At 52.3% G+C, this 25061-nt stretch overlaps 3 protein-coding genes across 5 annotated transcripts in view; 2 read left to right on the top strand and 1 right to left on the bottom strand.

Annotated features, from left to right (window-relative positions):
- Positions 1–112: 112 nt before the first annotated feature.
- On the top strand, positions 113–4808 carry LOC116237881 (scavenger receptor cysteine-rich domain-containing protein SCART1-like). Its single transcript, XM_090140280.1, is given in 9 exon segments — positions 113–1744; positions 1812–2126; positions 2198–2500; positions 2583–3191; positions 3262–3627; positions 3630–4028; positions 4106–4225; positions 4297–4386; positions 4461–4808. Coding segments are annotated over 9 exon segments (3624 nt in total). The 5' UTR covers positions 113–510; the 3' UTR covers positions 4649–4808.
- LOC116237874 (NACHT, LRR and PYD domains-containing protein 3-like) overlaps positions 4808–25061 on the bottom strand; it is a 26218-nt gene continuing 5964 nt past the window's right edge. Inside the window, exons 2-9 of one of the 3 annotated variants that reach the window (XM_090140282.1) lie at positions 10252–10307; positions 8494–8790; positions 6378–8040; positions 6076–6165; positions 5796–5966; positions 5478–5651; positions 5223–5390; positions 4808–5146 (exon numbers count right to left, since the gene is read on the bottom strand). In XM_090140282.1, coding sequence (XP_089996408.1) covers positions 4912–5146; positions 5223–5390; positions 5478–5651; positions 5796–5966; positions 6076–6165; positions 6378–8040; positions 8494–8770 — 2778 coding nt within the window. In that variant the 5' untranslated portion in view covers positions 8771–8790; positions 10252–10307 and the 3' untranslated portion in view covers positions 4808–4911. The remainder of the gene's footprint in view (positions 5147–5222; positions 5391–5477; positions 5652–5795; positions 5967–6075; positions 6166–6377; positions 8041–8493; positions 8791–10251; positions 10308–25061) is intronic. The other 2 variants (XM_031607295.2, XM_090140283.1) reach the window with 2 other exon arrangements.
- On the top strand, positions 11632–24094 carry CEND1 (cell cycle exit and neuronal differentiation 1). Its single transcript, XM_031607302.2, has 2 exons — positions 11632–11787; positions 19988–24094. Exon 2 carries the CDS (start codon positions 20171–20173, stop codon positions 20561–20563), a length of 393 nt encoding a protein of 130 aa, XP_031463162.1. The 5' UTR covers positions 11632–11787; positions 19988–20170; the 3' UTR covers positions 20564–24094.

Genomic DNA, 25061 nt, shown 5'->3' with positions numbered 1-25061 from the left:
GGCGTCGCGCTGCGGGGCTGGGTGACCGCCCGCACCGGGTCCGGCACTCCAGATGCGGTCTCACGAGGGCGGAGCAGAGCGGGCAGTCGCCTCCCTGCCTGCTGCCACCCCTCTGTTGATGCAGCCCGGGATGCCGTTGGCCTTAAGGGCTGCAGGCACGCACTGCTGCCTCGTGTCCAGCTTCTTGCCATCCACAACCTCCAAGTCCTTCTCCACAAGGCTGCTCTCACTGAGTTCTTCTCCCAGTTTGCACGCATATCTAGGATTGCCCCGACCCAAGGACAGCACTCCCTGCTTCGCCTTGTTGAACTTTGTTAGGTTCACATGGGGCCGCTTCTCAGTCCTGTCCAGGGCCCTGGTCCAGATGCCATCCCTTCTGTTGTATCGCTTCCCGAGGGGTGCTGGACAGACAGAGTAAAATCGGGATTCTAAGTTTTAGGAAAGCCAACTTCCAGCTCTAAGGGGATTTAAAGAACAAAACAGCCTGGGAGTCTGTCCTCATGGGCAAGGATGCTGAACAGAGCTGGCAGGTCTTTAGGGAAGCTCTCCATCCCCAGGTGCAGCAAGTCAGGAAAGGTAGGCAAGAGACCAGTGTGGCTGGGGCTGCTCAGGCCAAGCAGAGGAGGCCCAGAACATCCATCAGCACTGGGGCCCTGCTGGAGCTGTGGGGCAGGAAGTGCAGAGTGGGAGGAAACGGCGGGGCAGCGCAGCAGATGGGCAGGTTTCACTTTTGGAAGCGGCCGCCTGTGCTCCGTGCCCCCTGGCGGCGTCCCCATACCACCACATTGTGGCACCGCAGGTGTCCCGGAGGTTGGGAACTTGCGTGTGGTCGGTGCCGACGCCAGGTCCTCGCGGGGGGAACCGCCCCATCCCTGCCTGCATTGCAGGGGGGGGCAATGGGTCCGCACACCTGCGGGCGGTGACGACCCTGTGCTGCGTGCACCTGCCTTGGGCACAGGGACCTCGTTGGCCCGGGGGGGTCAAAGAACAGGCACGGGTATACAGAACGAGACCCCGTCTGGGGATGCTTCTGTCCCAGCCCCAGCTGTAGGACATGTAACGCCAGGTCCTGGTGGCTCCCCTTGGGGATGTGCGGGTGCTGAGCCCCCCCGGCAGGGCTGTGTGAGGGCAGAAGCGGAGCTCAGCCTCATATTTGGGCACAGTGCAAGTTATTGGTGGCTGGCGGCTGATAACCCGGCTGATAACGGCTGCGAGGGGCCTCCGCTGCACCCATTGGCTCCCGGCAGCAGGGGCTGCCTATATCTCCCCTCCCGGCCCGGGCTGTCAGGTCTGTGGGGTGGGATGGAGCCTTGCAGGGTGCTGCGGTTGCTGCTCTGCACGCAACTGTGTGGGCTGAGTGCTGGGCCTGCAGCTGTGACGCAGCCGTCCCCGGCCCCGGCAACGTCCCCACAGATGAGCACCGCATCTGCCCATCTGCGGCTGGTGGACGGCGGCCATCGCTGCGCCGGGCGGGTGGAAGTGAAGCACGAGGGCGAGTGGGGCTCCGTCTGCGCCTACGACTTCGACTGGGACGCCCGCGGGGCCGGTGTGGTGTGCCGGCAACTGGGCTGCGGGGCCGCAGTGAGGGCATCCCCGTTTGCCCCGTTCGGGCAGGGCAAGGGACGCATCTGGCTGCACCCTTTCAACTGCCGGGGAACGGAGGAGGCCCTGCAGGACTGCTACAACTTCGGCTGGGGACGGCATTTCTGCGGCCACGAGTGGGACGTGGGAGTGACCTGCACGGGTGAGACCCCGCCGGGGATGTGGGGCGCGGGGAGCTGCGGCCGTGACTGATGCCGTGTGCGGTGCAGAGGCGCTAGAGCTGCGGCTGGCGGCCGGCAGGGGACCCTGCGAGGGGAGAGTGGAGGTGAAGCTGCGGGGCCGCTGGGGCACGGTGGCGGACGGCGCCTGGACCATGAAGGATGGCGAGGTGGTGTGCCAGCAGCTGGGCTGTGGCTCGGCGGCCGGCGTCTATCACGGCTCAAAATTCGGCCCGGCGGAAGGTCCCATCAACCTGGCCGTAGTTAGTTGCAGAGGGAATGAGAGCGTGCTTTGGGACTGCGCCATTCAGGGCTGGGGGCCCTACGACGGCCATCACGACCACGACACCGCCGTCGTGTGCCAAGGTGAGGGCGCGGGCGGGCGGCCTCGAAGGGAACCCAGCGCCGATCTCCGGACCCACCAGCGCCTTTCGCAGGGTTCTCCCGGCTGGTCGGAGGGGACGGCGCCTGCGAGGGTCGGCTGGAGGTGCGGCGGGGCCGGGCCTGGCTGGGCGTCTGCCACGGCCGCGTGGACGAGGAGAGCGCCCGGGTGCTCTGCAGGGAGTTGGGCTGCGGTGCGGTGCTGGCCCTGCCCGAGCCCGGCCGCTTCGCAGCTGCGCCGGGGCCGCTCTGGGACGGCGCCTTCAAGTGCGACGGCTCCGAGCCCCTCCTGGCCGCCTGCGCAGCGCGGCCGGCCCCCGAGCACCGCTGCACCGACCCCGCCGCCGTCGTCTGCTCCCGTAAGCGTGCGGCCGGGGGCCGGCAGTCCGCAGCCCGGGCCGGCATCCCGCCGTCCTCTCTCTTTCTCTCTCCTTCTCGCAGCCTACACCGGGTTCCGACTGGCGGACGGCGGCTCGCCCTGCGCCGGGCGGGTGGAGGTGGAGGAGCGGGGAACGTGGGGACCGCTCTGCGCCGGATCCTGGAAACTGCCCGACGCCCACGTCCTCTGCCGACACCTGGGCTGCGGCTCGGCCGCCTCCGTTCAGCCGGGAGGCCGTTTCGGGACGGGGAAAGGACCGCTGCGGCGCGACCACCTCGGCTGCGTGGGGAACGAGCGGCACCCCGGCCAGTGCCCGGCCGCGGTGCTGGGGGAGGCCGCCTGCGTCCCCGGCCAGGCGGCCGCCGTCATCTGCTCCGGAGCCGCCAAGAGCCTGCGGTTGCGGGGCGGGGAGAGCCGGTGCGACGGGCGCCTGGAGGTGTCCCCGCGCCCCGACGTCTGGACCGGCGTGTCCGCGGGATCCCGCGACAACGGCACCGCGGCCGTGGCGTGCCGACAGCTGGACTGCGGGGTGCCCGAAAAGACGTACACTGCGCCGAGAGGCGGCTCGGGCACCGCGGAGCTGCGCTGCGAGGGCGGCGAGGAGTTCCTGTCGCAGTGCAACGCTTCGGGGTTGGGCCGCGGCCCCTCGGCGCTGGCCGTGGTCTGCTCAGGTGGGCGTCCCGGGAAGGGCCGTGGGCATCGCGCATCCACGCCCGGCCCCAGCCCGGCTCTCCCGTGCAGGCAGCCGGCGGCTGAGGCTCGCGGGCGGCCCCGGGCGCTGCGCCGGCAGGGTGGAGGCGTACATCGACGGCGCCTGGAGCTCCGTGTGCCGAGACGCCTGGAGCCTGCGGGACGCCGCCGTCGTCTGCCGCCAGCTGCGCTGCGGGACGGCTCTGGAGGCGCCCGGCCCCGAGCGTTTCGGCTCCGGTACCGGGACGCCGTGGGCGGGCGCCGGGGGCTGCGCGGGGACGGAGGCGGTGCTCTGGGACTGCCCGGGGACGGGCGGCGGCTGCGGCGGCGGCGGCGGCGGCGGAGCCGGGGCGGTGTGCTCAGGTGAGCGCGGAACGGGCGCTGCCGTCGCGGTGCCGCCGGCGATGCGGAGCCGTGAGCGCCCCGTCCCGTGGCAGCGCTGCGGGCCCTGCGGTTGGAGGGCGGCGGCTGCGGCGGGATCCTGGAGCTGCTGCACGACGGCACGTGGGGCCGCGTCTGCGCCAACGGCACCGTAGAAGACGGCACCGCCGCGGCCGCCGCCGTGTGCCGAGAGCTGGGCTGCGGAGCCGCGGGGAGGCTGCACGCCGTCCCGGATCGGGGCTCGGGCCCCGCCTGGCTGGGACGGGTGCGCTGCGAGGAAGGGAGCCGCTCGCTCTGGCGCTGCTCCTCGACGCCCTGGCGCCTGCGGTCCTGCGGCCCCGCCGGGGTCACGCACGTGGCCTGCGATGAGGAGGGAAGCGACGTGGTCGCCAGCCCGGCCCCGGGGAGCGGCTGTCGGGACGGGGACGTCTGCGCAGGTGGCTCTGCCGTGCCCTCTGCCCCCGCTGCTGGGTGGTCCCCGAGGGGCCTCATGCTGCCCTCTCTGTCCCCACAGCTGTCCCGCTGGGAGATGTGCCGCTGCCCACAGTGCTGTGCGTGCTGCTGGGGATACTGCTGAGCCTGGCCCTGGCTGCCCTGGCCCTGCAGGTGCACCGCACTCGGGCTCAGCGTGCAGGTGGGTGTCACTTTGGGATCTCTCCCCACTGGGGACGCTTGGGGACCCGGTGACACGTGTACTGTTTGTAGGCCCCAGCCAGGACACCGGCTCCGAGGCTGTGTACGAGGAGCTGGACTACAGCCAGGTGCCTGAGTGCTCGGAGGGGCCCAGCCGTGCAGGTGGGAGCGGGTTCAGTCCCTGAGCCAAGACTGTTATATCCCCACTGTGCCCCCAGCGACCATCCTCCCCCCAGGCTCTCTGCTGCAGGGCTCGGGGATGCAGTTTTCACATCGCATCGGGATCGAGGAGGAGAGGAGTGGCACCACAGGGATGCTGTGTGCAGACTATGATGATGCCACAGCCATGCCCGAGGAGACCCTCAGGGAGATGGGGTATGATGACGTTGACATCAGTGCCCCAGGGAGAGGCCCCCTGCTGTGAGGAGGCTCTGGTTGGGAAAACAACTGCCCCCTCAGAAGGGTGGCCCTGGCGTGGGGGTGTCACCCAGCCTTGCAGAATGGCTCCGAGGCTCCTCCTTCTGCTGCCCCCTCACATCTCGTTAAGGTGTGTGTTAAGCAGTAAAATAGTCTTTCAGTGTGAACGTCCCTTTTTTATTCAAGCCCTCAAACTGCTTGGAAACTCGCTGACCTTCCTTTGGCACCAGGGAGGAATGTTACCAGCAGGAAGAGCAGGGCACAGCCCAGCTAGCACAGGCTCCTGCTGTGGGGAGGGGCTGCCCGAGAGGAAGGGAGCCCCTTTCGCCCCCGGATAGTTGCCCCCCTGCCTGCCCAGACGCTGCGCTGGAAGGTCAGTCGTGCCATGGCACCCGTCTCTGGGGCCTCGTGTTCCAGTAGGTCTGTCACCTTCAAGTTGGGCTTTAGTGCCCGCAGGGCAACCAGCTCCTGCAGCGCATCCTTGCTCAGCGTGGATGTGCTCAGCCTTCAGGGAATGCAGAGAAACAGCCTCAGCACCAGCAGGATCCACCTGCTCCCCAGGTCCACGTGGCCACACTCACCCCAGCGTCTGCAGCATGCAGTTGTGATGGCAGAGCTGCCGCAGCAGCAGCGTGGCCCCAGCTCCCAGCTCAGTGTCACTCAGGTCCAGGCACTTCAGGCTGTGGCTATGCCCAAGCCACGCCACCAGGGCCTGGCAGCAGGCGCCAGTCAGGCTGCAGCTCCCCAGCCTGCAGAACAAAGGGGAGATAACAGCACTGAGGACGCGGTGGTGGCATTGCAGCCGCTTGGGTGTGCAGAGTGCCGTGTGCCCTTACCGCAGTGCCTGCAGTTGGCAGCTGCTGTGCTGGAGCCCCTCACACAGCAGCGTCACGCCGTCATCCCGCAGCCCGGTGTTGAAGGACAGATCCAGCTCCTCCAGGCACGTGCTGGTGCCCAGTGCTACGGTGAGGTCCTGGCAGCAGGCACTGGTGAGGTGGGTGTACCGCAGCCTGCAGGAGAGAGCCTCAGCAGTGCTGGTCCCCCCGTGCCTCCCAGCCGCAGTGGGACACAGGGACACGGCCGCCCTGGAGGATGCCTGGGGACACACTCCCACTGGGAGTTGCAGGGAAGGTGGCCATCCTGGCACTGCTCACCGCAGGACACGCAGGCGGCAGTCAGGTTGGCGCAGCCCGGCGCAGAGCATCCTCACACCATCATCACCCAGCGCTCCGTCACCCAGCTCGAAGTGGACCAGGCTGGGGAGTGTGGCCAGCAGTGTCCCCAGTGCCTTACTGTCACCCTCTGTCAGCCCGCACCACTGCAGCCTGCAGGAGAGAGGCACACCTTACCCCACTGCCCTGCAGCACACAGGGTGTGCAGCCGCTCACCCTGTGGAGGTGCCCACCCAAAGCCTCAGGGCAGGGCCATCCATACCTAAGGCTCTGGAGTAAGCTGCCTGGGTGCCCCAGTGCCTGGCACAGTGGGTACAGAGGTGAGTGCAGCTCCTCCTGCTGCCAGCTCTGCCTAGGAAGAAGGGGATGAGTATGGCCATGTTGTCCCACAGTTCTCACCAAGTAGACGTAAAATCCTTCATTGAGGGACTAAACCATCAGTGAGGACAGGAGGTGGTGTTTGGATGGAAAGAGACATTCACAGTTCCAGAATGTTCCAGAACTTTGCTTTGCAAGGGAAAAGGGGAAACCTCTGTGGATACAGAGCACAGAGTCAGTACTCACCAGGGCAAACCCTTGGCTGGCTCCTGCCTGCAATGCTGCTGGTGGAAGGAGCAGCTCCGGAGGGTGACACTGAGCAGCCCAGCCCACTGCTTGATGCAGAAGCAAAGAGCCACCTGGTCATACAGCATCAGCTTGGCATCCTGCAAGGCTATTCCTGTGAAACTGCCCAACACGCTCTGCACAAAGCTTTCTTCGTTTGTCTCAAATAAAAAGTGGAAAGTGTCCAAATCCTCAACTGTCATCATTTTACAGGGATGGGAAATGTCTCTGTGTCTTGTCTGAAGCCACCTCAGCAAATCTTCCTGAGGTCGCAATGATATTCTGCACCCGATTCCTTCATCTGCATACTCTACTGACTTGGGGTTCACCAGACCAAACAGGAGCCGCACTGTCACATTTAAATCCATCCTAGATGTGTGGTAGCTTTCTAACAACATATTCACATCCTTTGCAAGGATCCGTGAGTCACTGAGCATTTCCTCCTGGTCCTCCAGGACGTAAAACATTGCTGCAAAGAACTCCTGGAGGTGCAGGTGGCTGAAGCTGTAGACGTTCCCATGGTCTGTGCCTTTCTCCAAACCTTTCTCATTGAGGAAGAGGGAGAGAAGCTCTGGCTGATTCAAACCTTGGTCCTCAATTTCCTTCTCCTCAAAGAGGACCTTGTGCTTCCAGATGCCGTCAGCAGCCAAGGAGCAAAGCTTGTGCAGGAACTGCTGCAGGTTCTGCCAGGCATTACTGATTCTATGCTTCGTTAACCAGGAGAGGTAGAACAAGATCATCTGTGTGGTGGTCTTCAAGCATGCAAGAAGCTGATTCCTCTTGTGCAGCTCTTGCTCAAGGATGGTGCAGACAGTCCAGCTCATGATGGGGATGACACACAAGCTGTAGAGGACCTCATTTCCCCTGGTAAACCTGAAGGCCACATCTGCTTTATTGTCATTCCCAAAATATCTGTGGAAATACTCCTCCCTTGCAGCTGGTGCAAACCCCAGAATTTCCATATAATGTTCACCCCCCAGGCACTGCCCCAGGCTCTGGAGAGCTGTTGGTCTCGTGGCAATGAGCACAGAGGACTCAGGGAGGACAGTTCTCTTGAGCAAGCTCAGCAGGGTGGTTTCCAGTGGTTTGGCTTCTGTGGGGTCAGTGCTCAGCTCGTCCTTGGGCTGAGCCAAGGGCAATCCCAGGGCCTCAAAGCTATCAAAGATGAACAGGATCTTCTCCGGGTTACCCAAAATCCTTCCAGCTGGTGTTTGCTGTTGAGGGCAGCATTTTGAAATGAGGTCCACCATGCTCACTTCTTTGGAAAAGGAAAGCTCCTTGCAGTCTATGCAGAAGGCATAGTCAAACTGTGTGCAGAGCCTCCCTTCCACCCAATCCATCATCACCTTCCTGATCGTCATCGACTTCCCCATACCAGAGGCACCCACCAGCACTGTGACCCGCTGCAGTTGGTCGTCTTTGCTGGGTTCAAAGAGTGTTTGTGTGGTGACAGTGTCAGAGCTGACATCTCCAGGCTCATCTCCATGCTGGTTCCAAGACCTCCTGGCTATGGTCAGGTTGGTGTAGCAGTCGCTCACAGACAGGTTCTCCCCTGGCCAGGAATTCACCTCTTTGTACTGCAGGAACTCTCTGGCCACGTGCTCTCTGTATTTCTGCTTGTACTCTGCACCACATAGAAGTAGAGTCAGTTCCAAAGCACAGCCATGCTCCTGACACAGCAACAGCACAGGACATTTATTTCAGTGCTCTGCCTTGATATAAAATTCAGTTATGCTCTCTTTCTTCTTCTGGGCCCTACCAGGAATGTCCACAAAGTGTCCCTTGTGTCCTCCAGCTCAGCAAACATCTGCCAGCTTGGATCTTGTGGTTGCAGTGTCTGCTTGTACAGGAACACTGCTGCCCTTTCCAGGCACCCTGGCCTTGTCCCCACAGGCCTTATCTGCTTGTGGCCTCAGTGCATCATGGGGCAAGGGAGAAGAGGAACCCTGATAGGATGAGAGGGACACCCTCGCTGTTCCAGTCTCACCACAAAGCTGAAACCTGCTCTTTTACTGACTTCTCTCTGTCCCCAGCACTCAAAAGACAAAGGAAATAAAAATTTACCCTGGCTGCTTACCTTTCACCTTCTCATCAAGGATTTTTTCAGCAAGGTGCCTCTGGTTCATCCCCTCAAACAATCCAATGGCAATGTCCATAGCAGCAGCTTCCCCATAGCTGTTGCCCATATAATTGATGAGGGTGGAAGGATGGGTGAACTTCTCCAGCTCATCCCTGTGAGTGTTCCAGCCTTCTTTGATGTCAACGTGTGACAGCTTCTCCTTGAACTCTTGGAAGTCTTCGAGTGTGAGACCTTCCAGTGCTTCCAAGAGGATGGTACTTTCTTCTCCTGCCATTGCGGGATATGGAAAATCACCTGAAAAAAGCAAGAGTTAGAAATCAGTGCTCTTTCAACATTGTTATGAGACATCCCTGAGAATACATAAGGACCAAGAGCAGCCAGAGTGGTATTTGAGGTTCAGTCTCACACTCATTCAGAAAGGGCAGGTGAGGGGTAGTGGTGTGAACTTCACAGGGACAGAGCTGTTCAGATGGGGGTTGCTGCTGGCTCAGAGATTGAGGAGGAAAAACACTGACGCAGAAGGGTAGAAAATCATTGAGGGAAGAAAAACAGGGCATCACTCAAAGCTAGAAACTGGGAGAAGACTTTACAAGCCAATGCAAAATTACAAAGGTGCTGGTGGGATATGATGTCAGGTCCCACCAACCTATTGCTGGTGAGGCACAGGTGGCTCTGGCAATGAAGCACAAGAATGTTCTGCCCAAAAGCATAACATGGGGAAATTCTCTGGCAGAGATCAGATAGGGTTGCTAATAATCTTGAGCTACGTTCAGGAGAAAAGGGTAAAATTTAACATGGGACAAGTGCCTTTCAGCAAGGAGGGAGGTGGATAACAGAGGAGAGGGGATGGATGGAAATGGTGATGGTAGGAGTAGAACATCAGAAGAAATGTATTTCTGTACAATACAAAAAACATTAAAAGGCCATTATAAAGGGCCAGAGGACAGATATAAGCAGTAAGAGACAGATTCACAGTACTCTAACAGCCACTCTGAAGGGATGGCAGAAAGATCGGCCCTAGGGAAAATCCAGTGCCCAAGCTGAAGTCAGGCATCTTCTAGTCACACCCTGAAGAAGCCAAAGCTAAATCTTTGAGGATTGTTTTAGACAACATTTCTTGACAAATTATAAACCTGTATAATTTTTCTCTGTGTCCTATTAGCAAGGCTGATGAGAAATCCTGACAAATGACAATGGAGTACTGCCAAATAAACGTGTTCACCATGAGAACTGCTCCTATTTTAGCAAGGCAGTGATTATTGCTAAGCTACCAGCAGACAACAAGTGGTTTTCAATTATAGCTCCAACCGTTTCTTTGTCACCCTGCTTGCTGAAGAATCATTTTTCAGGTTTCTTTTTTGAAGTGAAGACATAAAACCCTTCACTGGCAATACCAGGGCTTCCTAATGCACCAGTAGGACATGGGCTCACTTCAGCAACTTGTTCAAATTATTGTCTCCCGAGAATAATGAAAAATAGTCTTAATGGATGCTATGCTAGCAACCAGAGCAGCAGAATCTTATAGAACCATAGAATGGTTGGGTTGGAAGGGTCCTTAAAGATCATAGAACCACAGAATCTTTGATTTGGAAGGGGTCTTAAAGATTGTAGAACCATGAAATGGTTGGGTTGGAAGGGACCTTAGAGATCATTCGTTTCCAACCCCTGCTGTTGATCAGGCTGCCCAGGGGAGTGCCATCTATGTGAGTAGCAGTGGGCATTAATATTAATGGCCAGGAGAATTACCATACAGACCTTACAACAATCAGATCTTCTCAGTCCTGCTCTGTCTGAACAAGGTGCATATCACACTGTTGAGAAAGAAACCAGTTGTAATGATCAGGCATGGATGCAGCATACTAATAATAAACCAAAGGCAAGCTTCATCGATGAGAGAGCTAGACATGACCAAGGACAAATAGTCCTATTATAGAACAGAATAAATAATGTGGAAACTATTGTAATAAAAAAAACCTCCCACTAGGAGTATAGGGTACTATAAATGTTATTAGGAGAAGAAATATCTAAGCAGAATCCTTTGCATCACCTTGTGGACAGTGATTTTTCTGATAATGGAATAAAATGGGGGAGGTGTGGTTGGAGAAAGGAGGATAGAAAGCATGTAACAGGAGATGAAAATAAGAATTCTTATTAGTTGCGACAGCTCTTGAGGGAGCCCAGAGAATCCTGGCATTCAAAAGCTGCATCCACCTAGGCTCGGGACTCAGCACTGGAAAAACATGCTAAAATTATAACAACTTGATGATGCTGGCAGGTCTGTTTGTGTACGGGATCAGTCTCCACAGACAACAAGTTGCAGGTGGACCAGCAGCAGAGATGCTGAATTATGATAACCATAATATACTGAACGGGTAAAATGCTGATAAGTAAATATGATGACTGCAGAGTTAGCCTGCTATGACATTATTTATTGTAGTTATTGCATGAAGCCTATGGCAAATGTCCAAGGTCCATACAAGAGACAAGCTCTCCCTCTGACCTTGAAGGAGCTGCTTTCACCTTGCTGCATCTTGAGCTGAAGCACTGCGTGCTGTGCTGGCACTTGGCTCCCTCCTGCACTCTCCTGCAATGGATTTTCTGTAGTTTGCTTTAAACAAGCATCATAGCCCTTATTTCCTGATCAAATCCAGCTAAAAGACCCACAAGAAGTCCCAGGACATGGCCCTGGGGAAATGCAAGGTTTGGCCCCAGTGATGTGCTTGTGAGGTGGTTTCAACCTGGAAGATTCAGGGAGAAGAGAACAGAGACGCCACAACCCCCCCCCATGCAACATTTTAGCTTCCTTCCCTGTGCTGCGCAGAGCGTCTCTCATATGAGAGCATTTCTAACAACATTCTCAGAAACCCTGAGTGCCATGAGCCCCCAAATCCCTTTTTTTTTTCCTTTTATTTTTTTCCCTTTTCTCTACACACAGAAGCATCTCAGATGCTGCCCCCTTCCCGTTCTCTCCCCCCGGCTGCAAGTTGGTGGCTGCAATTGCTGTATGCTCAGTGCTGTGGGGACAGCCCCAAATCACCCAGCCCTGAGACACGGAGGTGTCAGACATGCCCCCCCCCATCCCTTCCCCTTGGCATCCTGTCCCCCTCCGTGGTCCCAGCCCTCCCCTCCGGATTGGATCACTCTCTGCCCTCCTCCCCTGCTCTCCATCTTCCTGCGGTCTGCAGAGGTGCATTGTGGGAAACTCCCAAGTTTTTTCCACTCCCTCACCCTCCCTTCTTCCTCTGCCTCCATTCCTCCCCTCTGCGCAAGAGCCAGCTCAGGAGGACAGAGGTAAGGCTGCTGCTTTTCCCCCTGCATATCACTAACTGGGGGGGAGTTTGGAGAGAGGGGAGGGAGATTTTAATACCTGTTAATAAATAACAGTATGTCTTAACCCAAAATAGCAAGGATCTCTGCACATGTCCTTCAAGGTCAGGCAGCCCTGGAATAGAGCTGGGAGCTGGAATGGAGGCTGGAAGAGGGGATGAAGGCAGAAAGCTGGGATGGAGGCTGCAGATCTGGAATGGAGGCAGGGAGCTGGGATGGAGCTGGGAAATGGGATGGAGGCTGAAGCCCTGTGATGGAGGCACGGAGCTGAGATGGAGGTAGGGACCAGGAATAGAGGCAGGGAGCTGGGATGGAGGCTGCAGCCCTGGAAGGCTCTTGCCAGGTTCCCAGCTGTGTTCCTGCTCCTTTCTGCCTGCATTGTGCTATGTTAAATGTCTAATTGCTAGCAGTCTACAGGCAGGAGGTTATGCAGAGCAAGCAGTGCTGGTAATTAATAGCCCTGGCTGATAAATGCTTTCTTTTTCCATGTTAGGAGCTGGGGGTTGTTCTGCTGGGGTGGGGCTATATTTCTGATACCAAATGGATAGCATTTGATATTGGTATTCAGCTTTGTGCTGAAAAGTTGCTTACAAAGAGAAACAGACCAAAAACAAAATCAAGCCCCTCATGGAGAGTTGAGAGGTTTTTCAGCTAGTGTACCAAATGGGAGGGGGACACCAGATGGGAATGAAATGCATGAGGGGTGTCTGGAGCATTTTGTGCACCTCTGTGTGTAGCTCTTTTTGCATCCATGTGTGCAGAGATGTGTTAGCTTGGTCTCTGCCTGAGGTCTTGGTGACCACTGAGGAGGGGGGAGAGGATTTTTATGCCATATCCGAGGTGAGCCTGGGAGAACTTTGGTGCTGGAGCCGTAGGAAGGTGGTGGCAGCCTCTTCTCCTGGGTGGGACTTGGGCAGGATGCTGTCAGGAATGGGAGGATGCAGCTGGACAGAGCTCCCTGCTCCAAATGGGGACCAACCTCCACATTCTGACCTTCACAGCCACGACCTTCAGCAGTTCCCATCTTTCCAGCCCCTCACCCATGCAGTTGCAGCAGGGAGAAGAATCTAGAATTTCCCCTAAATGCACATATTCATCCCTTGGCTGGCGGGTGGCCACAATTGCGGTGCAGCGGTTCCATCCATGGTGGGATGTGGGGAGGAAGGATGGATATAGGGCAGCCTTCCTGCATTGGAGAAATCTCGATCCCCAGAAGGTCACTGCTGAATTATTCCCCATCCACCTGCAGGGGCTCCTCACATTTCAGCTGCAAAGCAACAGTTTTCAGATCTTGCAGAATGGAATCTGCAATCTTTTTGGCCACCGCTGAGATGCAGAGAGGGTGATGCCATGAGAGGCTTCAATCTGAAGGGTCTATCAGGATGCCCATAAGATGAAGAGAGCTGCTAAATCCGCTGCTGCTTACTGCAGTCCCTGGGGCTATTGTACTGTGTCAGAGATGACCCCTTTTTTTTTTTTTTGTTCCTTTTTTCTTTTTCTCATCCTACTATTTTTCTTCTCTCTTTTTTTTTTTCTTTCCTTTTTTGCTCGTGTCTGTTGCGCTTCAGAGAGAAGTGGGACCAATGACTGTCAAGATGGGGCTTTAAAAGCAGCGTTAGGAGGGTGAATCCTCTCCCCATCTTCTCTCTTGGCATGCCATAAAGGAAATAGAACTGCAAAGCTTGGAGGTACCAAAAGCACTTCTGCATTTGGGGTACTGCTGAGGTTCCTGCTAGGTGTTCGGATGGATGCAACAGGGAATTGCTCTTCTGTTCTTTGGGCAGACCCTGAGGGTTTTGGGGGAGGTGATGGCCTTCAGCCTGGAGCAGGCAGCCCTCTGGAGGATGGCTGAGCAAAGCTGTCTCAGGGAAAGGCTTGGGATCTAATGCCCTGCAATTTTGAATGGTAAAGGCTACAGCCTTGTTCCAGTAACAGAGATATGGAGTGACTTCTCATGCAGTCTCATGGCCTCATGCAGGCAAATTTCCATGGAGGCAAAATTCTGTGTCCTGGGATTGTTTCAGTGCTGCTTTCCCTGTTCTTGCCACGTTCCAGGGCAGCTGCAAGGCACATGAAGAAGGGTTTGTCTGCACAAGGCAGTGAGCAGGTTTATAGCTCTTCTTAGGGCTCTTGGAGTTATTTTCACATAGGGTAAGAGCAGGTAACAAAGCAGAAATGTGGCATTAATTTACACAGATCCTGTGAGGTTCAACGACCGTGGATGTGATGGTTGAGGTTCCAGGTCTTGATGCAGCCACAGGGCTGACGCAGACACTGCCAGCAGCGATTTGAGGCTGCTGCCTGCTGAAAGCTTCTCAGCTTCTTGATGCTCAAAATTCAAAGGGCTCATTGGGTGGGAAGCATTTAATCTGGGATGCAAGAAGCAGCGAACAGCATGTTGGGAGAAGGATCCATCAATATTTCATCCCAGGGAAGTGGGTCAGCAGCATGCGGTGCAGCTCAGTGCTGCTGCTTCCAGGCTGCGCTTTGGGAGGGCTGCACAGCCCAGCCCTGGTGCATCAAGCCTGCTAAAGAGCTTCTACAGAAAGCAATTCCCACTCTGAATGCATTCACACTGTTTTATTGCATTTGCTGGGCGTTGCGTCAGTCCAAAGTACAGTGGAGGTGGCTGAAGAGCTCCCAGCTACATGACTCCTTACGTAAAACTGTTCTGAGATTTATGGCAATACTGAGATGCACTGCATTACCTCATCCGCCACCACAGCACCTCTTGGAGATGGGAAATGGCTTAGTCACAGTATGCTGCCGTCACACTGCCTGGCTGCTGGCATGGCATCTTGCTGCCTTTGATGTGTCTGTTGCCTCAGCAGCACAGAAAGGGGCAGAAGGGCTGTTTGCCCTATCAGGACTGGGTAGTTGGAGCACTGGGAAACAAAATGAGCTCCCTGCTTTTTCTTAACACATTTCCAAGCCACCTTGGTGCGTTGGGGGCATTGCCTATGGGCTATTTCTGCTGAAAAAACAGCTGTAAGAATGGTCTCGGGCTTCACAACCTTAGAATCATAGCATCATCAAAGTTGGAAAAAACCTCTAATATCAAGTCCAACAACTGACCCATCCCCACTGTGCCCACTGACCACGTCCCTCAGTGCCACATCTCCATGGTTCTTGAATGCCTCCAGGGATATTGACTCCACCACCCCCCTGGGCAGCCTGTGCCAATACAGCACCACTCCTTGAGAGGATTTTTTTCCTACTATTCAGCTTGACCCTCCCCTGGCACAACTTGAGGTCATCACTTCTCATTCTTGTGGCTCCAGCTGTTTTCCCCCTGGCCACCTCAGCCAAAATCTCTTGGTAATGGCAATACTCAACATAACCTTGCTTTCTTCCATTTGAAGATCTAGCATCAGTCAGCTCAGCCTCCAGTATGACATAAATCCCATTTCCACAAGTTTGTGACATGCAGAGATCATGTAGGAAGCCAGCAACGGCACTGATACCAGTAGCACCCTGTTTCTAACAGCCTGGTCCCTCAGCTGCCCTATATTTGGTACTCAGAACTATGCTGTTTTTGATGTTATTTCCTCCCTTTGGGGAAGTCATATAGTTGTAAGTTTTCAGGTGCCTCTCTGAAGTGGCTAAATTCTCATTTCCTTGTTTATGTGCAGTCTGCCATAGTGGAACAAAATCTGCAGACTTCAGGCTAAAATTACCTGCTCATAATCACCAGCTGGTGCAAACAGATGAATCTGTGATGGTAACTGAGTCCTGTGAGCTGGCATCAGCAGGTGCAAATTGCACTCAGTAAAGGGAAGCTTCCTTGGAGAAGAGAGCCACTTTCTGTTCCTTAGAAAGTTGGTTTGGTCCTAAATGATCGAATACAGGTATGGCAGCTGAGACCTACCGAATCTGGCAAATGGATCTGGGAAGCTCTTGAAATCAACTGGTGTTCTGCATCTGTCTTGTACACTGAAAATTTTTCCCTGTGTTGTTGGACAACGGGGATGGGCAGGGAGAAGCATTAATGCTTGCCTAGTCCAAGAGACCCATCTAATTCCTTGCCCAAAAGCCAAGACAGCTAACTCACAGTCAGGAGAATGGAGCTTTGGAACTTTGGTATTTATCACTCTCTTATTTATTCTGAAAAAGTGAACTTTTGGTGCTTCGGATGCTTTCCAAATTTCCAGTGAATTGCTTTTCCAGACAGGTGAGAAAGACAAAGATATGAAGGGGAGGTTAAGGAAGGAGATCTGAGGATTTTTAAGGTCTTTTCTGCCAACTCAGGCTCTTTTGGCATGGCCTCGATAGAAGTCAGTAGCTATCCCTGAGGATAACAATCCTTATGGGTCCTTTCCAACTTGGGATATTTTATGATTGTATGTTTTCAGCTGGAGGACACCTGGAGGTAGTGGATGGGCCTTTTTGGCTGCAAACATGAATTCAGAGGCATAGCCCCACTGTGTAAGCTGAATTGTCTTTTGCTGATACGGTACAAGTCTGTGAGTGTGATGTTTGAAGACCCCATACAGCTGTGGGGTGCAGCTTCACACTGCATCCTGCATTCAGTTCCTCTTTCCAGATTTTCTCGGTTTTCTTTCTAACTCAAAAATATGAGGAGAAGATTATAGGGCATGGGAATGAGGCAGGGAATAGGACCTTCTAAGAGTGATACCTTACAGCAAAGCCAGCAATGACTCATCTGCTTCAATTGGTGCAGAATTGATGCAGCTTTCATCTGCACACACAGGAGACAGATGAATAGATGCGCTTGCTAATGTGGTGGGCAGGGAGAGGGGCTGAAGCAGAAAAGGTGCCCTTCAAGGAGCCAGGGAAAGCTGCTCCTTCCCTGTTGGTTTGTGTGGGGCTTGTTGTAATGGGTCTGACTGCACTGACCTTGAGCTGCAGCAAGCAGAACTAGCCAAGAACTTTGATGGGCAGGAATTCAGAATGCTTTTCTTTTCCTTTTTCTCCTTAATTGCTGGTGTCACGATCTCTACTTCCCTTTCTCAGCCTGGGGAGGAGCTGTTGGCAAGTGGAAAACTCTCTGCAAGCGGCAAAGATTGTTAAACAAAGGCATAGAATCAGGGAGAGGGAATGAAGTCTGTTTCTCACAAAACCTCATTCTACAGTGCTACCGTCTGTGTGGGAGGCAGAAGGGAACTGGAAGGGGGAGGAATGGGTAGACATGTGGAGACAGCAGCTGAGGAGGAATAAATAAATGTGATGAGCTATGGAGAAGAAAGTAAAGGTGGAGAGCTGGCGTGAGAGGGAAAACTTTATGTGATGAAATGAACGAGGGAAAGGAAGGAGAAAAAAAGCCCTTCTAAAATGAGGAAATTGCTGTTCTTCTGAGCCTGATAAGGGCTGCAGGGGTGCTTGGAAATGAGCAGTGCTGGTGCCCTTGAAAGCACAGGGCTAGAAAGAGGAGAGAAAAAATTAGGGAGTCTGATGAATATTGACAGCTTTGGGATCAGTTCTGGAGAATGCACTGTACTGCTTTTAGAGCCTGAGTTGGCAGGAAGAAATAAATGCAAAACTTGTGTTCTGCATGTTCACATGGTCTAGCAAGGAGTGCAGGGCAAAGCTTCCTGGCAGTGGGAAACAGCTGGCAGAAAGCCTTTCACGTGCACACTTAGGAACAGCTGATAGTGAATTTTCAAATATTTTAAAATCTTTGGAATCTGCATAAGGGGAAAACAGCAAATATTTAGCAAAAGTATACAGTATAGCTGCACAATGCTAGGAAGTGTGAGCTGCCCAGCTAATTGCCATTGAAGTCACCATGTAGGTAATTGAACATTTATGATATGATGAATCTGACTCTCCCTGTCTGAACCTCAAAGTCTGCTCCTGTTGTGATCCTCACTTTCTCTTTGTGGCCTGTGTTATCACTGCACCACATGTAAAATGAGAATTAATTCTTCCTCAAATCAGAAGAATAGAGCCTTGCAAATGATTGGAGCTGTAGTACATAGGAATATGCCTCTGGATGTACTTAGCATTTCTACTAAGAACATTACAGAATCATAGAATCATTCAGGTTGGAGAAGACCTCCAATGTTATAAAGTCCAAGCATTAACCCAGCAGTGCCAAGCCTAACATGAAACCACAGCCTTAAGCATCGCATTTACACATCTTTAAATGCCTCCAGGGTTGGATTATCAATGTCCTTTGGAGGCAATAGGAAGGAAAAGACGAGACAGATGTCATTTAGAGAGATATTGCAAAATGAGCAAGGAAAACAACACTCCTGGCCAAGTGCATGTGCTTATCTACACCCAGGCCACAGGGAAGGTCTTAGTCTCAGTGAGCAACTGCAATTAGGTTTGTGTGGTACAAGATGCCCAAGTGCATGATAATCTTCAGTGAAGCATGGGGGGTGGTAGTTCGGGTTCCCAAAATGATTTAATATCAAACTCAGTGATGTCAGTAGGTGTTGCTCAGCTGCAGATATGTAGAGCAGCTACATGGGCATTTGGTTGCTCATAATTGAGGGAAGAGGTGGTTTGATTCTATTCCCTGGGAGAAGTTTGAGTGAGACTGAATTGAAAATCCAAGGAGAAGGCTAGCAAATATCCTGCTCAATGCTGGTTATAAAACCCTTTGAGCAGATTATTTGCCTCTTTTCAATTATTTATTTCAGAACTAGTCAGCTTGGATCACCTAAAGTCATTTGGAGCTTTCAGGCTCCATCTCACCGAATACTACACCATAAGCATGATGAGAGATATGGATTCCAATGATTTTGGTGTTGCAGTTCCCCAAGTTAACTCCAGTTCACTGATGCTGGAGGAAATGCTGGCCATAGAACAAGAAATGGTTCCATGGAGAGGAGGAGACAGGACAGTTTCTCGCACCAATCAGGAAACTGTTGCCTGGTTTTGCTCTGAACCCAAATCTAGCATTTCTGGGTAGGTCTCTTCCAGACCATCATTTCTGCCTAGGCAGAAATTTAAAACCCAGCATTTGTTAGCCTGGTTCCCAGAAGAGGCAACAGTGTAAAGCAGTTATGCAACCCTGGCACCTTCTGCTTGTCCACCATTAAAGGAGAGATCTGTGCTCTGAGCTATTATAGAAGCAATGTCTATCTGGAGAGGTTTTTGATGAGCTTCTCTATTTCTAAACCCAGACAGTTATTGAGCTCATATTTCACTTAGCAGGCAGAGAGCCCTTGGCAGCACCAAAGGTCAGCTGGGAGGTAATGAAGCAGGTGACTCAGATCTGATGGCTTCCTCTTGTTTATTTATCATTTCCCAACTCAAACCTGATGTGGTGCTGATGGCAAGTCTCTCCTTGTCCCCTGCACACAGCGAGGTATCTAGGGGAGCTCCATCTCCCATCTCACCCTGCCCAGTAAGGCTGGCTTAGGTGAACTTGCTGAATTATCTGTACGCGGCTTTCATCAGTTCCTTGGAAAAAATGATTCCAGTTCATCTCTGTCAGCAGTATGGGTGATGTTTTGTAGGCAAACCTAGATAACCACTGCAAGGAGACAGGAGCCTGCCACTGAGATGTGGTGGATACCCTGTCCCTGGAAACATTCAGGGTCAGGCTGGATGGGGCTCTGAGCATCCTGACTGAGCTGTAGATGTCCCTGTTCATTGCATGGGAGTTGGACTAGATGACTTTTAAAGGTCCCTTTCAACGCAAATGATTCACTGGAGCTCATACACCACACTGCAGCAGCTGAGGTTCTGGCCCTTACCTTGCCTTACAGTAGCTTTGATAATTGAGAACCTAATCCATGTAGATTGGAGATCTATGTGGATATCTCCATCTATGTGGATGGAGATATCAGACATTACATTAACCACTTCCTAAACTTCAGTTGGGATAGTTCTACAAAACAAAAAGAGCAAAGGTGAGTTATGGTCAGGGACGAGCTGTTGATCTTCTTTCCCATGGAACAACTTGTTCTCCCTTTATCCAGGAGGAAGGCATCAAGGAATTAAAGTTTGGTTGGACATGAGTACATCTTGTCACAGATAAAGGACATTACATACACAGCTAGGGATTTATCTTGTAAATGGAGCGTAGCTGCAGCAGACTTCAGTGAAGGTTGGTGTGATGCGTTTGGACAGTAGATACTTTGACTACAGCTCACAGTTCTCCACAGTTTTGTTCTCCACTTCATGTGGGATGCCAGTAGCTTGTTCTCTCTTATTCACCCAGCTCTTATTGGTTTTCTTTCTCTTCCAGGTGCTGTATCATGTCCAGGTAGGACACTACCAGTGTGAACATCATCCCAAGGTGATCACCCCAAGGCACTGAGCTGTTCTGCTCTTGTGGCTCCTATTTCACTCAGCAGCAAGGCAAAGGCAAAGAAGACCTAGGACTGCCTTCCTTGTGCTTGGCGTCAGACCACCTGCAGCACTCATAGGGATGGATTCCAAAGGTAACGTCCGAAGTGGAAACAAACCCGATGCCAAGGCCCCCAGCTCTGGAAAGTCAGAAAAGCCCAGCCCTGGGCCTGCCACGAATGCAGACAAGAAGGATACCCCCAAAGAACAGCCTAATCCTGCCACTGCCCCCAAGAAGACGGGCAGCGATGCTGCTGTTGTGAACAACCACAGCAACCTGAAACCCAGTGCAGCTGCCACGGAGACACAAGAGGCCACTGGCCAGTCCCCTGACTCTGACCACAAGGGAAATGGCTCCGAGGAGTCACCGAGCAGCATCTTCGACAACATGAAGCCCTTGATCATCGTTGGAGGAGTGGCGGTGGCAGCGCTGGCGGTGATTGTGGGAGTGGCGTTCCTCGCCCGGAAAAAATGAAGACCGAGACAGGGTGGGCTGAGAAACCCAACCTGGCTGTACAGCTCCTTTTGAGACAAATGCATGCATACAAATTCTATACATATCTATATAGAGAGAGCAAGCTAGATAGGTCAATGTCAAACACCAACTGCAACTCCAAGGGTCTTGTTCAAGACAACTGTGCCAGTTTGACCCAATGTGGGTAACTCCATGCACTCAGTGTGTTCTTTTCATATAATATATCTTGGCTTATACCACTGTGTATAGATTACAGCTTCTCCTGATTGGTGTAAATGACGGTGTCCCCTCCCCTCCCCTGCTGTCCTCCCTGGGAGCCACCCCCACTTCTCCTGCAGTCCCCTGTTTTCAAGTCCAAAGTGTTCTTCGTCCCATCCAGAGTCTCTGCTTTGTGTTTTGGTTTTTCTGTTCAGTTTGTTTTGAGGGAAGAGATGGAGCCTAGTGAGAAGACCCAGTTCACTTGTCCCAGTGTGTGGGGTAAAGTGAGGGTTCTTTGTGTTAATTTCTTGGGGCTTTGGATAAGTCTGTTCAGCTGGTATTTTCCCACTGGAGACTATGGCCTTTCTGTACATGAGGAGGTAGGAAAAAAGGGAAACACAGGCTGGTTTTAGGGGTGGACAGGAGCTGGGACCCCATGAAAAATAACACTGGCCTGCATCATGCCAGGGAAACCCTGATCAAGGTCACTGGAAAGATCCATCTGTTCTAGAGTGATTCCTCGCCTGTGACAGTAGCAGGGATTTGTGACTCCTCCACATCTTGGAAATGGAAACAAATTCCCAGCACTGGGGAGCAGCCTGGTTTCACTGGTGAGTACCTCAGGTCTAAAGCCAGACCTTCTAAGAAAGAAAAGGAAGGCAGGCAATGAGAGGATTCAGTGCCTTGCCAGATGCCCTTCCCCTGACACCAAGAAGTGGGTCACTTTATCTTGCACTGTCTTTTTAACTTGGGTCAGAGCCCAGATGATGTCAGAGATTAGATGAGGTCAGAACCACAGACTCCCTGGAGCTCAACAAGTTGCAGCCAATGGGGTTTTTGAGTGATACTTAGAAAGGTCATGAGACTGTGGGGTGAGTTCAGTAGAAATCAGTTCAAGAGCCAACGTGATGTGTCTTTGAGCCTAGATGTACACATTCAGTGTGTATTAGGCCAGAGAAAGGCATATGTTCTGTGGGTGCTGTCTTTGCAGTACCAGCTTCTGGCAAAATTACTAGATAGGATGGCAGATGTGTATAACCCTGGTAATTCTCATGGCTCGTGTCTTCTTTATTTACCTCCAAATTTGTTTGGCTGAATGCATACAGCTTCCTCAGACAAAAAGCCTTTTCAACACAGCATGGCCATTCCTATGGTCACCCTCTTTTCTCTGAGGCTCATAAAATATTCCCAAAGGCACAGAACCTCTGGGAGTATCCAATGCTGTCTTCTGATGAATGACAGGCTGCTTGCAGCATGAGTTTAATGTCTACCTCTACCTTCACCAGTACAGAGAGAGATGTGTATGTTGAGTTCACAGTGGTTTTGGAAAGAGTACTAACAGCCCAGGAGAAATCCTGGTGGTTCAAAGCACTCCTTCCCTGTATTTTGGATATGTCTTCAAGCAGCAGTGTGTCACAGCCTGGAGAATTTTGGGGGGTTGAACAGAGAGGTCCATGGCTGGGTGCCTGCATAGCGTCACTTCTGTCTAAAGAATGGATTTCCCCTCATCCTGCTTTGCAGTTCAATCATTCACTTTTGAGGGGGAGGAGGGGAGGAAGGGTGAAGTAAGGGTAAACAACAGCAGAGGAGTATGAATTGGGAAAGCAGACGTGAGGCACAAAGTAACTGAATTGGGAAAGTAGAGATGTGAGGCACAAAGTAACTCAGAAGCAGTCCTAGTTCAGAACCTTTGCAGCAACTGTAGCAGGGCTTTGCAAGAGGATGCAATAGGGCTGCTGGACCTCCCTGCCTGCACCTCATCCAAAAGCCTGGGGGTGATGCAGAGCACCCAGACTCTGGCAGTGCCCTTGGCATGTCCTCATGCGCAAGCCAGAAGCAAAAGGCAGCGCAGTCCAGCCAGGAACCTCTACGTTACTGCCCACTGTGTACAGAGTAACATATCCAAACCAATGGTGTTTGGATACAGGGATGGATATTCCTGGGCTCAGCTTCCTTTTGAGCACAAAGCTTTTGGCTAGAGGGACTCTTCCTGTGCCGCTTATGAGGAAGGCAAGATGGCCACTCCTGTTCTGATTCATGTTTTACCAAAGCAGGGTTGGTGATTTTCAGACCAATGCCTCTATTTTCAACTCCTGCCTTTAAGAGATGTTTCCACCTGTCCTGTCTTCTCCTGACATTGGATATTTTTAGCAGTGTGTGACACTACAGATGCAGCATTTATTTACTCTGCACTGATCAGCATAGATAGATGCAGGGGGGGTGGGGGGAGGAAATGCCTGCCTCATTTGAGTATCTTATTATTTTATTTATGAAGTGGTTTCATTTTCTTTGCTTAAAGTTTGGCAACAGAAGAGGGAAAAACAATTCTCAGCCAACGTGGGCCTTAACCATTTCTGTTTGCATCTGACTCCTCCTTGCCCTTAGGGCACGTGGGTGCAAGGCCAGTAACCCCATCCAGAAACACCCCACAGAGGCAGTGCCCAACAGCAGCTCATGCTCTGGGTACATAACCACATGCAGCCCTCCCCAGGTAGGGGCTGTAATTTGTCCTGTCCATAAGGGATTTTCTGCTTACTGACGTAACTTAACACTGTCTGCTGTCCAGATCTATCATCTGGAGCCCACCTCTTTGGTTTGATTTGAGAAACACCTCTGCTTACATGTGAGTGTGTCTGTACCACCAACCTGCCTTGAAGTGTGTGTCTATATTTCGTATATTTCCATATCTATACTACTGCAGTCTGAGTAAAGTCACATTCCTTGTAGGGAAAACCAAAACAAAATCTGGAGGTGACACTTCATTTGTTCCCCTGCATTCTCGCAGAGTGTTCATGGTGTCTTTTTTGTGCCATGCATCACACCACACAGCACCCACATTTCTTCCGTCCTGGTTTCTGCTCAGTGCAAAGAATGTATGGCTAGTGAACTGCTGAATGTATAATGTGCCCATTATGCTAAAAGCTCAAAACTACTGTTCTTCTCCCTGGATAGTCATGTGGGCTACTAGCTTGAAATTAAGGTACTTTTAGACTATATTGAACTGTATGGACTGTGTAGCACTTGTCAAAGTGTGGGTCTAGCGTTGGCTTGAGTCAGGCAGATGAAGCGTAGATGCCACACGAGCTCCCAGTGCTGGGACCACACACTTGCAAGTGACCTCCTTTTAGCAAACACCTCCCGTTCTGCCTTAATGTGCCTGGCTGTGCGGTGGTTTCATTCTGAGTAAAAATGTCCAGTGAGAAGTAGGCTGAGAAGAGCAAATTCCTCTCTCTCAGCATCGAAGCGAGATTGAACTCAAAGCTGTCAAGAAGCCGAAGGCTTAAATGACTGAACTCGCTGTGCTAAATAAATAGTTGTCTTTTCTCGTACTGAGCACATGCTGTTATTTGCTTGATGTTATTCTTTGTGTGGCGTTTGTGATATGAAGTCCTTCTAGTGATATCTCCATGGGGAGAATGAACTAATTGTTAAAACTAATAAGATTCTGCACTTGGGTTTTGAAGAGATCTAGATTGCTAGTTTACTCTTTTGATAAAGTCTAAATTAGAAGTTTGACTTCACAGACATTGCAGCATATCACTAAAACTATAGATTCAATTACTGTACCTGATCCATAAGTTTTGGTTGGATTCAAAGATGTTGTATACTCTCTTGGGCAACTTTTTAGAAGGTTTTTGATGCTTCTAGCTTTCAGAAAGATGGAAGAGATTACAGGTCTGCTTCCACTTTCCACTGGCTTAATAGGCTGTGGCAAGTCCTGCTACCCCCCAACAGCTTTGCAGCACGATGCAAACAAACCTGGGAAGAAAAGGATAACATAGCAGCACTTTCAGGATGACAAGCACTGCACAGATGCTTGCCCTAGAGCACTTCCCAGCCCCACTTGGTTTAGTGACAAATTGAAAATGGATTGGTGTCTTTGTTGGATCAAAGGTTAGCAGCTGAGCCATTGCTGAAAACAAAGGGGATTTTTCCATCAATTTCACATGTTGTGATCAGGCATTGGGTCTTTTCGGCACCAGGGATATGACAGCAGGTCACTGGAAGATTCAAAGGCATTTTAGTGTCATGTTTGCACAAAATTGGCAAAAAAACTTCTTATTCCTCTGCTGAGTATAAGGGAAGTGTTTATCTGCACAACTATGCCTATATGGACAGTAATATTTGCCAATAACCATCAGGATAACTTTAAAAACCAACAAACAAAAAACTCACTGATGAGAGATGATTCCTGCTTAAATTTCCCCTCCTTTCTTGGAAATGCCATGAGGGTTCAGAAATCTGCCTTATTCTAACTATTCTTAGAACTGATTGAAAATAGCAATCCTGAAGATTTGTG

The sequence above is a fragment of the Phasianus colchicus genome, chromosome 5 (genome assembly GCF_987193195.1).
Source record: "Phasianus colchicus chromosome 5, bPhaCol1.hap1.1, whole genome shotgun sequence".
NCBI classification, from domain to species: domain Eukaryota; kingdom Metazoa; phylum Chordata; class Aves; order Galliformes; family Phasianidae; genus Phasianus; species Phasianus colchicus.
The sequence above is the reverse complement of the archived record's forward strand: the minus strand, read 5'-3'. Positions and strand labels throughout refer to the sequence as shown.

Excerpts from the sequence above, each read along its gene's own strand:
- CEND1 (XM_031607302.2), top strand. The coding sequence starts at position 20,171 with ATGGATTCCAAAGGTAACGTCCGAAGTGGAAACAAACCCGATGCCAAG.